This window comes from Gorilla gorilla, chromosome 20 (genome assembly GCF_029281585.2).
Source record: "Gorilla gorilla gorilla isolate KB3781 chromosome 20, NHGRI_mGorGor1-v2.1_pri, whole genome shotgun sequence".
In the NCBI taxonomy this organism is placed as follows: Eukaryota; Metazoa; Chordata; class Mammalia; order Primates; family Hominidae; genus Gorilla; species Gorilla gorilla.
Window position 1 is genome coordinate 13,806,196 of NC_073244.2, and position 17,926 is coordinate 13,824,121.

Here is a 17,926-nt window from a genome sequence, read left to right on the forward strand (position 1 = left end):
CCCGGCCCTGGGGACCTCAATTCTCAGAGAGCTCAGGCAGGTCACTGGGATGAGTAAGTCCCCCTAGTTTTGTCTGTCACTGGCCTCGTCTTCCAACTCAGGGTCCAGCCCTGGGCAAGGCGTCCACCCACTGCGGCTGCAGTTCCTCACTCGACCTTGACCGCCTCCCAGAGCAGCCGCCCGCTCCCACCCCCACCATCGCCTCGGCCACTCCCGCGCCAGAGAAGACACTTAAGACTCCGTAGCTGCTCTTCTGCAATTCGGTGTTTTATTCTTTCCGAATCTCAGGCTTATGCACAAGATGGAACAGCACTGTTAAAATAAAAAAATGGACCTAAAGTGGCTTGGCTGACGTGGCTAGCGGACCACTGAGCCGCGGGTCCCGGGTCCCACCCTGCTGTGGGGGGAATCCCTGGGCCCTGGGGCCTCTTGGCACTGTGTGACCTGTGTGCACCCCAGGTGACCAGGCGCCGGGACCCCTGCAGGGCAGAGCAACAGGGCAGGGTTTGGCCCTGGGGGGAGTGTCTCCAGCTGCCGCGCACCCGCAACAGCCCGTTGTCCCCTCCCGGGCCAGCTGGTCTTGCAGCCGTCCTGGCAGAGCTGGGGGCAGAGCCCGCAGTCTTGTTCCCAGAGGTCTGGAGTTGCCGCAGGTGGTGTTGCGGTGCCTCTGTGCCTGATGACCCAGCCCGGGGCTCCCTGGCTCCGGCACCACACTCAGAGAATCTGCTCGGTGCTGGAGGCCGAGATGTCCAGGAGCCGCCAGGCCGCGTAGGGGTTGAGCTCGTCCTGGTCTCGGCAGAGCGCCCACACGTACAGCATCCGCAGCACCTTGTCCTGCAGGGTGGGGTGGGAAGGGCACTGTTGAGAGGGTTGAGGTGACCCAGGCAGCTCTGGGGGGGGCCAGGCTCTGTGGGGCAGGAGCCACCGACAACTTCCCCAGGGGCTGGGAGCAGAGGCCAGCACAATTGCCTAGACTCAGGAACCACTCAGGCCTTGGTAAAAACAGACAGGTCTGCTGGTCTCCGACCTCCCTCAACCCCAAACTCTGGCCCAGAGGTTTCTCCACATCCCCACCCAGTCCCAGAGCTTCAGGGCTCTGAGCTGGGGTCTCTGCCAGGTGGCCACACACAGATCTTGGGGACAGGCGGTGTCGTGTGCCTGCCCCATCCCACTCCCTCACTCACCGGGTCGCCCTCCACCACCTCGCCTTTGGGGTTCCTGACCACCATCACCAGCTGTGCCTGGAAGGTGATGATCAGCACCGGCCCCTGCTCCATCATCTTGCCCATGGCCAGCTGCAGAGGGGCCAAGAGGGGGGGTGTGCCTCAGAGGACGGCCCGGCTGCTCCCCTGGAGGTGAAACCCCTGCGCCTAGGCCCTGCTGGGAGAAGGCTCCAGCACCAGGCCCAGCACCGGTCCCTCCCTGTGGGCCTTGCCTCTCAGGCCAGGACCAGGCCTCCCTCGAGAACCTCCCCTTGGACAAGCCCAAGACCTCTTGGATCAGCCCATGGCCCCCAGCCCCTGGCAAGGCCACCTCCTGAGCCCTGTCTGGGCCATAGTTCCCACCCCCGATGGTGGCCCAGGCCCCCACTGCGAGGTGCTTACGTCGACGTTGTCAATGTCTAGGATGCGAGAATGGAACTGGAGACCCAGCGCCTTGGCCTGCTGGATGGGGTGGGCCAGCTGGCTGTAAGTCTGCAATGAGAGGCCGACACGCCTGCGTGATGCCACCCAGGGCGGGCACCACGCCACACAGAGCTGCTGCCCACACACCCTGGTGCCCAGGTGCCCTGCCGCCAGCCAGCAATGGCAGAGGCCAAGAACCCAGGTCCAAGTGGGGAGGCAGGTGCCACCCACTTATTGGCCCAGATCACACGCTTCCCTCTCCTGGGAACAACACTCTATCCAGATGACCCAATGAAAACAGGATTAATCAGCAAAGTGGGTGATTCTCTTGGAACAAAATCCCAAATCTATTCCCAGGGCTAAGCTGGCAGCCCCTTGGCTGATCTTTAATACTTCCATATTCGCCGCACTCTGAATCTTGGCCTGAGATCAAACGCCTCTTCTAGGATCTGTCCCTCAGCCTGAGGCTGCCTCTGTCACTGACCAGCCCCCAGTGTCACCCTCAACCCCCTGCGCCTGTGCCAGGCACAGGAAACAGCCCCCGAGACACGTTTTCACTGGAGGTTTCTCTGGGCTTGGCATGAAACCATAAGAGAAAAGATGTTCTGATAGCATCTACTTTTTATGGAAATGACTGATCCGCGGAGGGGAGAGAAAAAAAAAAAACAGAGCCAATCCTACTTGTTCGGTTTCTTAAAGGTGACATTTTAAAAACACTTCTGTGGACGTGGCTGGAACTTCAGCTGTGTTTCCAGGGCACCAGCAGCTCCCTGGCAAAGCGAGTCAGCTGTGGCGTAATGGTCCCAAGGTAAAAACAAAACAAAAAACCAAAAAAAAAAAAAAAAAATCCACATTGAAACTCATAAATGCCTGCTGGATTAGTCACCATGCAGGGGAGTATTTAAAAAGAAAATCTGACATCTTCTCCTCTGCTTTTTCCAAGTTGTTTATGAGCTGGGTGCAGAATAGAATTAGCCAAGAACGATTCTGGATCGCTTAATACGAAGAAGCCGGGGGAAAGAAACACACAGGTCGGGGAGCGAATAGGGTGAGATGAGGTGGCCTGAGGAGATGAGAGCTGGGAGCCCCACAGGGATGGACTCAGGCAGGGACAGGGAGGCTGCCAGGGATGGGGCAGACAGCTAGACCAGACCCCAGGTACGCGGTGCTGCTGGTGGCCCCCGAACCCCAAGCCTTGACTCTGAGAAGCAGTCGAGACCTCATCAGGACACAGCTCCGTCCTGGTGTGGGAAGACTATCGATGTTTTGTTTGGATCTATGTTTCAGGATCATGTCGTGAGGACAGCTAGAGGCTCCCAGGGCCTGGGGAGGGGCACCCAGTGCCGCAACCCCATCCATGCCCCATAGGTGGCGGCCCTGGGTCACCGATGAAAGCTCCCCCAACTCTTCCAGGGGCTGTTTGGTTACCAGGGTTACCTCTGTGGGTTCCCTCTGGCCAGGGGCCAGCACTGCCCTGGTTTCTGTGATCACACTTCATTCTCACGACCCGTGGGAGGTGAGCACAGGGACTCTGCTCTGGCCTGGGAAGTGGGGTGGGTGACACCTTCAAACCCCACTTGACTCCCAGCCCCCCAAGTCATGTGGGAGACCCACACTCTCCCTGACCCCCGGTCCCAGCCTGCACCCCAGGCCACTGCAGCCACCTGAAATAGGGCAGTTGGCCCCCAGACACCTCATTTTACTTCATGGCTGCAATCACCTCTCCTGGGACTCTCCTTCCCTAAATTATTATTTCTTTTTTTTTAAGACAGTCTCGCTCTGTTGCCCAGGCTGGAGTGCAGTGGTGCAATCTTGGCTCACTGCAACCTCTGCCTCCTGGGTTCAAGCGATTCTCCTGCCTCAGCCTCCCGAGTAGCTGGGATTACAGGCGCCCACCACCAGGCCTGGCTAATTTTTGTATTTTTAGTAGAGACGGGGTTTCACCATGTTGGCCAGACTGGTCTCAAACTCCTGACCTCAGGTGATATGCCCACCTCAGCCTCCCAAAGTGCTGGGATTACAGGCATGAGCCACCGTGCCTGACCTATTATTTCCTTAGTGACAGTGTCTTGATCTGTCACCCAGGCTGGAGTGCTGTGGTGCGATGACTCACTGCAGCCTTGACCTCCTGAGCTCAAGTGATCCTCCCACCTCAGCCTCCCTAATAGCTGGGACAACAGGTGCCTGCCTCCACGCTTGGCTCATTTTTTTTTTTTTTTTTTTGGAGACAGAATCTTGCTCTGTTGCCCAGGCTGAAGTACAGTGGCGCGACCTCAGCTCACTGTAACCTCCGCCTCCCGGATTTAAGCAATTCTACTGCCTCAGCCTCCCCAGTAGCTGGGATTACAGACATGCACCAGCATGCCTGGCTAACTTTTTATTTTAGTAGAGATGGGGTTTCATCATGTTGCCCAGGCTGGTCTCGAACTCTTGAGCTCAGGCAATCGCCTGCCTTGGCATCCCAAAGTGCTGGGATTACAGGCATGAGCCACCGCACCCTGCCACTTGGCTCATTTTAAATTTTTTTGTAGAGACGGGATCTTGCTATGTTTCCCAGGCTAGTCTTGAATGCCTGGGCTCAAGCAATCTCCCGCCTTGGGCTGCTGGGATTGAAGGCATAGGCCACTGCGCCCAGACCTAACCAAAATTATTTTAAGATTGGAGGGAAAAAAAAGGCCCAGTAAAATTGGCAGCTTTGTGATCTCTCACGGGCCCAGGGGACACCCCCAACCAGCCATCTCTTAGACACCAGCCCAGAGAAGGAATCTCCCTAACAAAGTTTACAGTCTGGGAGCAAAGGACTGGCGGGTGACCCGGTGTCCAGCCTGAGAGCCCAGATGTGTCACACGCTGAGGAATGGAAAGGGGTAGGGGGGGATGTCAGGCTCTCGGAGGGTGAGACGTGAGGATTCCCCCACCAGGAGCCCAGGTCCTGCCTGTTGGGAGCTACCCCAACCGAGCCACCGAAGTGGAACTTCTCCATGGTGATTTTTTAGGCCTTAAAAAAAAAAAAAAAAAAAAAAAAAAAGGAAGTACTCACAGCTTCATAGCACCAGTCTTTGAGAATGTCAAGCTCTCCAGAAATCATGGCCTAAAAAGGAAGGGAAAATAAGCACCAGAACGAGAGTGGGCTTTTCAGGCAGCAGGCGAGGTCCTAGGAACATTCTCCAGTGGTGCGGGGTGGGGAGTTTCCTCAGACACCCCCGGCTGCCACCTGTGGGGCGCGGGTGGAGCTGTGGCACTGGGTGTCCCTCCCCAGGCCCGTCCCTGCTGGTGTCAGTGCCTGGCTCTGGCCTGGGCACAGGCGGAGGACAGCCTGCGGGCGACCACCCAGGAGGCACCCCACAGGGGGACCCCCCTGGAACCTGGTGGAGGAAGAGAAAGGTGGCTGGGGACCCAGCTTTCAGCCTGGTCAGGAATCCAAGCCAGGGAGATGAGGACCCAACTCCGGCTCCCGCAGTGAGCCCATGTCCTCTGTCCCCCCAGGGGACCACATTTCGGACTGCAAGGCCCACCATGGGACCGGCTGCCTCCTAACTGCTGGGGGCAGCGAGAGGGAGGGGTGGGCTGCAGGGGGTATGCCTGGGCTGGGAGCTGCTTCCACAGGATCCTGGAGCCTGGGCCGGATCCGATGAGGGGGAGGGAGGTGCCTGGAGCGGGGAGAAGAGCGGGAAGGAGCCGGATGCTGGTGGTGAAAGCTGTGAGCGGCAGGGGGTGGGTGGCCAGAACACTTGGCACCCATCACCCATCCCGGAAGGCACTGCGGTGCTCAGGCTGCTGTTTTGGGGCATGGCGCCCATCTGCACCGCCTCCCAGCCCTGCCCGAAGTGGCGGGAAGGATACTGGAAACTGGAGGAGGAAGAGGACATTGGGCGGAGGCCGGCGGGGCCAAGGATGGAGAGTCCCATGAAGGGCCTTCCAGAGGCCTGGCCCGACTGGGCTGAAGGTGTCCAGGCTCCTCCTGCATCCTGGGGGCTGCAGAGAGGCAGAGGCAGCAGGGAAGACAAGAGGCCACCAACCTCAGGGAGAGGCTTGTAGGGGGCAGGCTGCAGCATGACCTTGAGCAAGATACCCTCATCTATAAGCCCAACGAGGGTCTAGTTGCCAGGGACAGCACCGTGAGGGAACCCCCTCGGCTGCAGCTCTGGGTCAGACGTGGCCTGGGGCCAGCTCTGATGTCTGAAGACAGACGCCCACTTCTCCCAAGGGGTGAGGGGCTCCAGGCACCTGAGACAATCCCTAGCCTCCAGCAGCTGCTCCCAGCAACCTCAAAGGAACAACAGCCTCAGGCAGGAGGAGTGAGGGAAACAGCATCTGGAGGTACCGGAGGTGCCAGTAAGGCCCAGGAAGGGCTTCGGGCACAGCTCATGGGGCAGCTGCAGCCTGGCAGGAGCCCGTGTGCAACCAGCCTCCTCAGAAAACAGCCTCGGCAGCAGAGTTCCCTGGCAGCACCCAGGGTGCCGGCTGGGGCAGGGGAGGTGGTGGAGCCAGGACCTGCCACCTGGGAGGGGTCCTGGGGGTGTGGCACCCACCTCCAGGACATTGGGGATGATGTCGGTCTCGCACTGTTTCAGAAACCGGTCCTTGTCAAAGGCCGGGTCCACCCGGAGGATCTCCGTGAGCACCTCCGACATCTCTGTCTTGGAGAACAGGCCCCCTGCAGGGAGCAGAGCCGGGAGTTCGGGGGGAAGGCCGGGGACCCCGCCCCACCACCAGCCTGCGAGGTCCAGGGATGACTCACTCACCCAGCAAGTCGGTGACCTTGTCCGTAAGGGCCCGGGATGCCCGGATGAACGCGTTGTCGCTTTCGTCATACTTCATCTTCATCTCGAAGAACCCTGTGGAAGATGGGGCAGATGCTGGAGAAGGGGCCCCTTCCAGAAACATAACCCTCCCTCACAGCTTCCAGGGGCTCCCTGTGACCCCTGCGGGATCCACCCTGACACGGGTGGGGTCAGGGAGGGGACGGCTGTGGACCTGCATCCTCATCTGTGCTTGGGGACCGCTGCCTGACCACCTACCTGGCCAGGCGCAGAGGCCCCTCAGCTGCGGCCCTAGTGGGGCTGTATAAGTTATGGGCCGCCACCCCGCTGGCTGTTGCTTTCACTACAAAGGAAACACAGGCCTCTAGCAGTCCTCACAGGACAAGGGACAGGGGCCTGCGGCTCGTTTCGGGGCCCTGACTGTGCTTATGAGGGAGCACCTGGCTTCTGGCGGCAGAATCTACAGCCGCACCAACGTGTGACCGCAAAGAAGTGACCGGCCCACTCTGACCCCGATCTCCTCCTCTGCAAAACGGGGCTGTCTTGTGCCCAATGCAGGGAGATCACCTTGCGGTCCACCAACTGCCCGGGACAGAGTCACCTGCCCTCCAAGACACCTTCACTCACGGTTAAACACCACGTTGTTCTCCTTGAAGTCCTTCCACTGCTGGTACCACTTGGAGTCCTTGTGCAGCACGACCCCCAGGGCCTCCCTGGGGAAGAGGGTGGGCCCTGAGGTGAGCGGCAGCCCCGGGGCCACCCTGTGCCCTCCTGCGGCTGCAGGCAGGGGCAGCAGAGGACAGCAGGCAGCTGAGACCTCAAACCTAGGGGCTCTGAGGACCCCACACTCGCCTCTCACCCTCAAATTCGAGGGAGCCAGGAATCTTGGGCAGAAGGCAAACTCAAGAAACGGACTCAGGAGGGAACCATTGGTGGGCTCCCGAAATAGACAGCAGTGAAAGCTGCCCAAAATGGGGGCAGCGAGGGCCACGGGCTGGTACCTACTCGTTTGGCTCAAACACTTTCTCCTCCTTGAACTTATCTCCCGCAAACTCCGTTCTCTTCCGGAGTCGCTGGGGCCTCCGGTAGGGCCCGGTCTGTCCCAGGACGCTGTCGTCAATTTCCTTCTTCACGGACTCCACCCCCTGCGAGGGAGGCACAGCGGGGCTGGGGTGGGTGTCTGGGTTCGGCCGCCCCAGGCTGCACGCCCTAGCCCAGGACTGGGCTCACCTGGGAGAGGGCTCTGAAGGCCGCTGTCCTGCCCAGCTTCTCCCCGCCTTTGGATACCGACTCGGCCGACTGCTTGGCCGTCTTGGCTGCTTCCTCCACGCCCTCCTTGATTTTCCGGCCGAGATCACTTTTACTGACTTCGTGAAGGCTCTACTGAGACAGACACAGAGAGGGGGCGTTGGCACCGGCCGTGGCGGCCGGGGGACTGGGCAGGAGGAATGAATTCCTGCCGGAGAGAAGGGCGGATCTGACTCCCCCAGGCCGGCAGAGGCCTTCTGTGCTCATGTGGTATGCGGCACCCCCAGAGCCATGAGCACACCGCTACCCCCAGAGCCACGAGCACACCGGCACCCCCAGAGCCACGAGCACACCGGCACCCCCAGAGCCACGAGCACACCGCCACCCCCAGAGCCACGAGCACACCGGCACCCCCAGAGCCACGAGCACACCGGCACCCCCAGAGCCACGAGCACACCGGCACCCCCAGAGCCACGAGCACACCGGCACCCCCAGAGCCACGAGCACACCGCCACCCCCAGAGCCATGAGCACACCGGCACCCCCAGAGCCACGAGCACACCGCCACGGCTTCCGGGATGCTGGCCCTGGGCTCTGGGTGAGACGCTGGATCCACTGGCCCCTTTCCAAAATGGGCAGGAGTCTTCTGGAGACCCAGGAACTGCCTGGCAGCAAGGATTCCCAAGGAGGGGACCCCGGGGAAAGAACGGCGGTGAGGGTGCCCCATGCTGCACAAAGCTGGACAGAACAGACAACCGAGGAGAGCCCGCAGCACCCCAGGAATCCTGCCTCCCGCCTCTACCCTCGGGAGGGGGTGGAAGCGGCCCCTCCCCTCCTATTTTTAGGCAGGAAAAACATTTTCATTTTCTCCTCGAGTCCTGGCTAGCAGCACTTACTGCTGCTGACTCCCTGGGTCAACGGTCATGCAAGGTTGCCAGTCTGACCTCACCCTGCATGTGCCGGGAACTCCTGAAACCTTCCCGAGGGTGGCAGCACGCCCCATGCCACCCACTGCTGCCAAGCCACCCCCACCCAGAAGCCGACTCTTCCTCCAGCCTCCGGCGGCCAGGGGACTTTGATGGCCCCGGCGGCTCCAGGCGGGCGTGGAACTGTTACCTCCTTCACGGTGCCCGTCAGCTCCCCAAGCTTCTTCCGTAGCACCTCGCTCGTCCGCACGGTTTCTGACTCGATGGTTTTCTAGGTAAAGAGCGTCGTGTCCTTTTTTTTTTTTTTTGAGACAATGTCTCCGTTGCCCAGGCTGGAGTGCAGTGGCACGATCTCAGCTCACTGCAACTTCCTCCTCCCAGGTTCAAGCGATTTTCCTGCCCCAGCCTCTCGAGTAGCTGGGACTACAGGGCCCACCACCATGCCTGGCTAATTTTTGTATTTTCAGTAGAGACAGGGTTTTACCGCGTTGGCCAGGCTGGTCTCAAACTTCTGACCTCAAGTGATCCACCCGCCTCGGCCTCCCAAAGTGCTGGGATTACAGGTGTGAGCCACTGTGCCTGGCCAACCGTTGTGTCTTTAAGTCTGTATGTTCTGACATGGCAGTGACATTTCTCTTACAGCCAAAGGTCCAAGAAGCATCTTCTCCGCAGCCCTCCCTCCCCACACCTGCCAGCATGCGCTGCCTCCAGGGCCCCCGGCTGCCCACATGGCTTGGATTGAGGGTCTCAGCAGCGGTGAGCTCCTTCCTCAGAAGGCCGGCAGACTCGGGTCCCCGCTTGGCAGCTACCTCCTGAGAACAGGAGGCCCAGCCTTCGCCTTTCACCGGGTGGTAGGAGGTGGCCTTGCCTGTCATCACTGTGCTCCTCATCCAGCCTCCAGCCACCACAGCTTGGTCTTATGTCTCCCGCTCCATCCATCCCACTCCAAACTCAGCCTGCTGTGTCTTCAGATGACCCCTGCATTAATGATAAAGAGGGGCTGGACATGTGAGCTGTAGTCCCAGCTCTTTGGGAAGCTGAGATGGGAGGATCGCTTGAGCCCAGAGAGTTCGAGACCAGCACAGGCAACATGGTGAGACCCTGTCTCTAGAAATATAAAAAAATTAGCCAGGCGTGGTATCCCATGCCTTTAGTCACAGCTACTCAGGAGGCTAAGGTGGGAGAATCACCTGAACATGGGAAGGTCAAGACTGCAGTAAGCTGTGATCACACCACTGCACTCCAGCCAGGGTGACAGAGCAAGACCCTGTCTCAAAAAACCAAACTAGGCTGGGCACGGTGGCTCATGCCTGTAATCCCAGCACTCTGGGAGGCCAAGGCGGATGGATCACCTGAGGTCAGGAGTTCAACACCAGCCTGGCCAAAGTGATGAAACCCCATCTCCACTAAAAATACAAAAATTAGCCTGGAGTGGTGGCGGGCGCCTGTAATTCCAGCTATTTGGAAGGCTGAGGCAGGAGAATCGCTTGAACCCATGGAGACAGAGGTTGCAGTGAGCCGAGATCGCACCATTGCACTCCGGCCTGGCTGACAGAGCAAGACTCCATCTCAAAAGAGAAAAACAAAAAACAAACAAACAAAAAAACACAAATGAAACCAAACCAAACCAAAATCCAAGGGACCCGTGGCAGGTGCCTGCATCTCTGAGGCTCAGCTGCTCATTGGTAAGATGGGGACACTGTAACTGCCTCGCAGGGCCCTTACAAATAAAGGAATGCAGAGCCATTCCCAGAAGCCAGGGCTTGGCAGCTGCTCAAGAAGAGAAGTGACAATTGATAATGACAGGCTGGGAGCAGTGGCTCACACCTGTAATCCCAGCACTTTGGGAAGCTGAGACGGGCAGATCACTTGAGGCCAGGAGTTTGAGACCAGCCTGGCCAACATGGTGAAACCCCGTCTCTATAAAAAGAAATATAGGGCTGGGCGCAGTGGCTTACGCCTATAATCTCAGCACTTTGGAAGGCCAAGGCAGGTGGATCATTTGAGGTCAGGAGTTCAAGGCCAGCCTGGCCAACATGGTGAAACCCTGTCTTTACTAAAAATACAAAAATTAGCTGGGCAGTAGTGGTGTGTGTCTGTAATCCCAGCTACTCGGGAGGCTGAGGCAGGAGAATCGCTTGAGCCTAGGAGGCAGAGGTTGTGTTGAGCCAAAATCGTACCACTGCACTCCAGCCTGGGCAATGGAGTAAGACTCTGCTTCAAAAAACAACAACAAATCAGCTGGGTGTGGTGGCGGGCGCCTGTAATCCCAGCTGTCCGGGAGGCTGAGGCAGGAGAATCAGGAGCTGGAGGTTGCAGTGAGCCAAGGTCACGCCACTGCACTCCGGCCTGGATGACAGAGCAAGACTCCATCTCATAAAATAAAATAAAATAAAATAAAATAAAATAAAATACCAGCACCATCACCCAGTTTCCACCAGGCTCCACTCAGAGGGCTACAGCTGGGAGCTCTCAGGAGTGCTGCATCCCATAGCTGGTGTGCATGCATTGCCTGGGGGCCTGTGAAGATGCGGGCGCTGGCCTGGCAGTTTGGGAGGGTGTGAGCCTCTCTGCATTGCTCATCCACTCCTAGGAGCAGCCACTGCTGCTGGTCTGGGGACCATGCTTCAAGCTGCACAGAACACTGCATGGTCTCATGGCAGAACCCAGAGGCCTGGAGACCGGTACCTGTCCCCTGGCTCCCTCTCATTAGTGCATCAGAGCAGTGACCTCACTTCCTCACGAGCCACCCTGCCCCCAACCGTCCAGCCCTGAGCTCCTCTGGCTGTCCCTGGCCTGGAGAAACCCTGGCCCTGGAAACAAACACGTCAACCAAGAAAGGTAAGAAGCAAAGGGGCCCAACGCAGTGGCTCACGCCTGTAATCCCAGCACTTTGGAAGGCTGAGGCGGGCGGATCACTTGAGGTCAGGAGTTTGAGACCAGCCTGGCCAACATGGTGAAACCCCGTCTCTACTAAAAATACAAAAATTAGCTGGGCGTGGTGGCGCGTGCCTGTAAGCCCAGCTACTCGGGAGGCTGAGGCAGGGGAATCACTTGAACCTGGGAGGCGGAGGTTGCAGTGAGCCAAGATCGCACCACTACACTCCAGCCTGGGCGGGGGAAAAAAAAGCAGCAAAGAAACTCACGTATTTCCTTCTGGCCTCCTGGAGCACGTCTGATTCTTCTAGCCTTCTGGCCTCATCACGGAATTTTTTTATACTTTCTTTCATTTCTTTGTTTTTGGCTAATTCTTGTTTGACATTATCTAGCAAGCCGGACAGAAAGCCTTTTCTGTTTCCAGAAGAATATGATTTGGACTAGAAAGAATGTACAAGAAAAAAAATTTAAAGAACATAGTAGAACATAGAATGAAATGCCCCACAGAGGGACTCAGGGATTTTTTTAAATGTTCTCTTTTCTGTTGATATACATTTAATGATGATTAGCTATCTCTTTTATAATAATAATAAAAAACAAAGAAACAGCATGTGATAAAAGTGTGGTATATCCAGACAACAGAATATTATTCAGTGCTGAAAAAAAATGAGCTCTCAGCCACTTTAGGAGGCTGAGGAGGGAGGATTGCTTGAGGTCATGAGTTTTGAGACCAACCTCGGCAACACAGCACCCTATTTAAAAAACAGGCCAGGCGCGGTGGTTCACGCCTGTAATCCCAGTACTTTGGGAGGCTGAGGCGGGCAGATCACCTGAGGTCAGGAGTTCGAGACCAGCCTGGCCAAAATGGTGAAACCTCATCTCTACTAAAAATGCAAAAGTTAGCTGGGCATGGTGGTGTGTGCTTTAGTCCCAGCTACTCAGAAGGCTGAGGCACAAGAATTGCTTGAACCCAGGAGGAAGAGGCTGCAGTGAGCCAAGATTATGCCACAGCACTCCAGTCTGGGTGACAGAGCGAGACTCCATCTCAAATAAAATAAAATAAAATAATTTAAAAAACAAACAAGAAATATGCTCTCAAGCTGTGAAAAGACACAGAGGAACCTTAAATGTATATTGCACTAAGTGAAAGAAGCCAATCTGAAAAGGCTACATACTGTCTGATTCCAACTATGGAACATTCTGGAAAAGGCAAAACTAAGGAGACAGTAAAAGATCAGTGGTTGCCAGGGGTTGGTAGGAAGAGGGTGAGATGAGTAACGGGAACACAGAAAAATGTTAGGGCAGTGAAACTACTCTTATGATACTGTAATCACAGAGAATGTACACCACCAAGAGGGAACCGGAAGGTAAACCATGCATTTATTAATAATAATGTATCAACATCCAGTCAATCGTAACAGATGCACCACACTAATGCAAGACGTGAAGAATAGAAAACTGTGTGCCGGATGGGAGAGGAGGGGCATGGCAACTCTTTGGACATTCTGTTGGATTTTTCTGTAAACCTAAAACTGCTCAAAAGATAAAGCCTTGTGAAAGCAAAACAAGGCCGGGTGCAGTGGCTCCTGCCTGTAATCTCAGCACTTTGGGAGGCCAAGGTGGGTGGATCACCTGAGGTCAGGAGTTCCAGACCAGCCTGACCAACATAGTGAAACCCCGTCTCTACTAAAAATACAAAAATTAGCTGGGCGTGGTGGTGGGTGCCTGTAATGCCAGCTACTCAGGAGGCTGAGGCAGGAGAATCACTTGAACCCAGGAGCTGGAGGTTGCAGTGAGCCAAGATCGTGCCACTGCACTCCAGCCTGGGTGATGGAATGAGACTCCATCTCAAAAAAAAAAAAAAAAAAAAAAGCAGGCTGGGCACAGTGGCTCATATCTGTAATCCTAGCACTTTGGGAGACCAAGGTGGGCGGATCACTTGAGGCCAGGAGTCCGAGACAAGCCTGGCCAACATGGTGAAACCTTGTCTCTACTAAAAATACAAAAATTAGCCAGGTGTGATGGCACGTGCCTGTAGTCCCAGCTGCTGAGGCAGAGGCAGGAGAACTGCTTGAACTCGGGAAGTGGAGGTTGCAGTGAGCGGTATCTCACCCCTGTACTCCAGCCTGGGTGACAGAGTGAGACTCTGTTTCAAAAAAACAACAGAGAAACAGTTTAATGAATGATCATACAATAATCCAATCAGGCAGAAGGGGCCGTCTGTGGTCAACTTTTCCACAGCTGTGTTGGGTATACCAGCTCCAGGTGGGATCCCCCTCCCTGGCTCCTGTGAAGCTACAAGAGAAAGCTGCATCCAGCCTGGTGCTCAGGCCCCGTGGAGTCACACACCTGTGGTCCCAGCTACTCAGAAGGCTGAGGTGGGAGGATCGCTTAAGCCCAGGAGTTCAAGGCTGCAGTGAGCCGTGATAGTGCCACTGCACCCCAGCCTGGGCCACAGAGTGAGACCCTATCTTAAAAAAAAAAAAAAAAAAAAAAAGCCCAGTGCTGCTCCCCAGGACAGGTGGCCAGGCCTCCTGTCAGCAGGCTGCAGTCCCATTCAGATGCCACCCTGGCCAGCCTTTCTCCAAGGGAAACCCAGGTTCTAAGTAAAATCATCCAGGATCACACAACCTTATCGCAGCCCTACCAGAGACTCTTGGGCTACAAACCATGGGAGTGAGTGTGTGGCGGGGGACTAGACAAGAAAGGGAAAGAGTCACAGGTCCTGTCCCACACCCACGATGGCCCCAGGACAGGACTGGAGAGGTAGGTAGCTGCCTGCAAGGAGGCAGCTGAGCTGAGGCTCTGGGCGCAGAGGGAGAGGGAGACAGAATGTACGCGCTGCCCGAATGTACAGGTCTGGGGAAGGGAGTCAGGTTTTGGGCTTCTGTCCTCACGATGCTGAGACACCAACAGAAGCACAGTTGAAGAGGAATGACCAGGAGAAACTGAGGTCTGGTTGTGACAAGGTGACTCTGTACCAATGATCAAAGGGCTATCTTCTAGAAAAGGAAATAGCCATGCTTGGTGAGGTACCCACGGGCAGAGGTCACAGGGAAGTAGAATTCAGTTCAATACAGGGGTCTCTTCCAAGCATTAGAGCCAACATAAAGGGCTACTCTGACAGCACCTTATCCCCTTACGACATCAAGCAAGAGGCAGGTCAAGTGTTTCTGGGACCAAGAAGGCCAGGCACGCTGGGATCTGTCATTCTGAAAGCCCCGGACACAGAAGGCCCACCACTGAGATGGTGTGAGCCACCTCTACAGCCCCACCCCTCCCTCCTGCCAATGGGATCTGAATTTTCGGGCCTCCCCTGTGTCTGCTGGCCCGAGCATCCTGAGTCACTCACCAGTGGCAGCTCTCCGCCCGGCCGGCGCATCTGATAGGTCGACCCATGGGGTAGGTTGTGGCTGGAAAGAAATTGAATTCCACTGCCGAGGCATCTCTAATTGGGGGGAGAGAAGAGAAAGATCCATTCTAACAAGAGGTTGACTGAGAAGTAAGCAGACCACACACAAAACAGCAGGGTCACCTGCAACTCACTGGCCATTTTTTTTTTTTTTTTGAGACGGAGTCTCAGGCTGGAGTGCAGTGCTGCGATCTCAGCTCCCTGCAACCTCTGCCTCCCGGGTTCAAGCGATTCTCCTGCCTCAGTCTCCCGAGTAGCTGGAATTACAGGTATGCGCCATCACATCCGGCTAATATTTGTATTTTTAGGAGAGAAGGGGTTTTGCCATGTTGGCCAGGCTGGTCTCGAACTCCTGACCTCAGGTGATCCACCCCTCCCCCGGTTTTCCAAAGTGCTGGGATTACAGGCATGAGCCACTGCACCTGGCCTCATTGGCCAATTTGTATCTTATGCCTGATGCATGCCGGGCACTCTGTAATCTTCCCAAAGTCTGAGAAGCAAGTAGAAGCTGGTGGAAAGAGAAAATGCTGTGTCTGTACCTCCAGGGCCTACATCTATCCTCGTGCCCCTGAAACTGGGGGGAAAATGGACAGGTCCCAGGAAATGCCAACCCATGGGGGGAAGAAGGCTAAATGTACAATTTAATCCCTTAGTCTGAAAGTAGGCACTCTAAGCTTCTACACTAGTGGCAAGCAGTCTTCTCTTGCCAGCCCACCCCATTTCTGCCAGCCTCCAAAGATGAGAGAACTGGATTTTTCAGACACAAACATCGATAATGTGTTGCCCCAGGGACAACTCTGGAATAAACCTACAATGTCCCCCTCAAGGGTTGGGCTATCAACAGAGTAATTTAGGGGAGTCACTCTGGGCAAAGACTGGGCTGACCTCATGTAAAAGGCACTTGCTGGCTGGGCGCGGTGGCTCACGCCTGTAATCCCAACACGTTGGGAGGCTGAGGTGGGAGGATCACCCGGTCAGGAGTTCGAGATCAGCCTGGCCAACATGGTGAAATCCCGTCTCTACCAAAAATACAAAAATTAGCCGGGCGTGGTGGCACACACCTGTAGTCCCAGCTACTCGGGAGGCTGAGGCAGGAGTATTGCTTAAACCCGGGAGGTGGAGGGTGCAGTGAGCCGAGATCTTGCCTTAAGTTCTGTGCAGGCACTGAGCTGGTGGCTCATGCCTGTAATCCCGATACTTTGGGAGGCTGAGGCGGAAGGATCGTTTGAGCTCAGGAGTTTGAGACCAGCCTGGGCAACATAGCTAGACCCTGCCTCCATAAAAAATTGGGGGGGAAAAAAAAAAGCTCTATGCAGGTCCTGTTCAACTCGGCACCCTGTCACCCAGCACAGAACCTGGCGTGTTGATGTCAAAAGACCAGGTACAACTTCTCCACCATTTCCACATTTCCTGGGTCGTTTTTCTCTCTGTTCTCTGCCTCCTACCTCTGAGAACCCTATGCAACATCCCAAACTTACACAGGTGCCTACTATCTCCTGTATTTACTTGAGGATAACTTTTTTTTTTTTTTTTTTTTTGAGACGGAGTCTCCCTCTGTCGCCCAGGCTGGAGTAAAGTGGCAGGATCTCGGCTCACTGCAACCTCCGCCTGCCGGGTTCAAGTGATTCTCCTGCCTCAGCCTCCCAAGTAGTTGGGATTACAGGAGCACGCCACCATGCCCGGCTAATTTTTTTGTATTTTTAGTACAGATGGGGTTTTAGTAGAGATGGGATTTCACCATGTTGGCCAGTGGATCTCGAACTCCTGACCTCAGGTGATCCACCTGAGGCTGAGGCAGGAGAATCGCTTGAACCCGGAGGCAGAAGGAGGCAGAAGTTGCAGTGAGCCGAGATCGCGCCATTGCACTCCAGACTGGGCGACAAGAGCGAAACTCTGTCTCAAAAAAAAAAAGAAAAACGAAAAAACGAAGAGCACGAGCAATATGAAGTACTACTTTCTGAGTGCGCCTTACACGTCTTGACTGCCACTGCCCTGTGGACCCAAGAGCCTGCCAGGGCGCGAACCACCTCTCGCACATCCACAATGAACGTTAGAAGAAACGAGACAAGAAATGCTCTTGGTAGAGAACTTGGCATTTAACCGCGAGCTGTGAATTTCACGTTTTTTTGCCTTCCCCTCTACTTTTTTCCACGGGACGCCGCCGCCCCGGCTACCATTCACTCTCCTGTATACGTGGAGTCTGATCAGAGGGCGAAGAGTGATCAGCTCCCTCCCAGGCTCCGCGCATCGCCGCCCCCTGCCCGGTAAGCTCGGTCCCCGCCCTCAGGCCACGCTCTGTGCCCCCTGTCCTGGCCTCTGCTACCCAAAGATCTAACCCCAAGCTTTCTACGGAGCCCAAGCAAGGGTCGCGAAGGCCAAGGGTCTGAGAAGAAAGCCTTGGTGGCCGAAGGCCCAGAAGACCCCTAAGCTCGCCCTGCCAGCGCCGCACCGCCGCTCACCCGTGGACAGCGGCACCAGCCACTCCGCAGGGCCGCCGCCGCCATGTTGGAGAATCGTGTGACCTTCTCGCGGCGCGGCCCGGTTGCGTCATCCGCCGCTTCGGCCTAGAGCGGCGCAAGCCTGAGAAAAGCCGGTCCAGGAGCGGGGTTTCGGAGAGGGAAAGCCCTCCGATTGGGTCCGTCATAGGGCGGGGCATTAAAAGGGTAGGGAATTCCTAGAGAGCTTAACCTCTGATAGGGCAGTGTTTTGGAAGGACGGGGCCCGTGACTGGATGTGGCCCGGGGGAGGGCACTCCTGGGAGGGTCAGATCTGTGATTGGGCGCGACTACGAGGGGGCGGAGCCCAGGGGCGTGGATTCCGTCACCTGCGGTGATTCGGCTACAGAACACGCCGGGCGCAGGAGGTACAGGCACGTGGATCCACCGACCACAAGGATGGATTCGATAGGATTCTGATTGACCGGCGGACCAGCTCCAGAGTAATTGTCTATGGCTGTCCCTGCAATGACTGATTGATTGACAATGGCTGAGAGACCAGCAAGTGAGTCGCTCCGAGAAAGCAAAGGAGCCCACTCTTGTGCGGCGCTTTGGGAAGATGCCTGTTGGTTTTGACCCCGA

General features: G+C 56.3%; 1 protein-coding gene across 1 annotated transcript; it reads right to left on the reverse strand.

Annotated features, from left to right (window-relative positions):
• Nucleotides 1-246: 246 nt before the first annotated feature.
• On the reverse strand, nt 247-17,501 carry TIMM44 (translocase of inner mitochondrial membrane 44). Its single transcript, XM_004059906.4, has 13 exons — nt 17,309-17,501; nt 14,790-14,885; nt 11,707-11,877; nt 8,751-8,831; nt 7,618-7,767; nt 7,393-7,532; nt 7,015-7,100; nt 6,370-6,462; nt 6,157-6,281; nt 4,665-4,715; nt 1,605-1,694; nt 1,185-1,295; nt 247-834 (listed from the first exon to the last, which is right to left on the reverse strand). The coding sequence occupies exons 1-13, from the start codon at nt 17,351-17,353 to the stop codon at nt 715-717; spliced, it is 1,359 nt and encodes a 452-aa protein (XP_004059954.1). The 5' UTR covers nt 17,354-17,501; the 3' UTR covers nt 247-714.
• Between the last annotated feature and the right edge of the window lie 425 nt (nt 17,502-17,926).

Coding starts and splice junctions, on each gene's coding strand:
- TIMM44 (XM_004059906.4), bottom strand. CDS start 17,353: ATGGCGGCGGCGGCCCTGCGGAGTGGCTGGTGCCGCTGTCCACGG. Junction 6,463..7,014: donor GAACAACGTGGTGTTTAACC/GTGAGTGAAGGT, acceptor CATCTTCCACAG/GGTTCTTCGAGATGAAGATG. Junction 1,695..4,664: donor AAGACTGGTGCTATGAAGCT/GTGAGTACTTCC, acceptor CTCTCATTGCAG/ACTTACAGCCAGCTGGCCCA.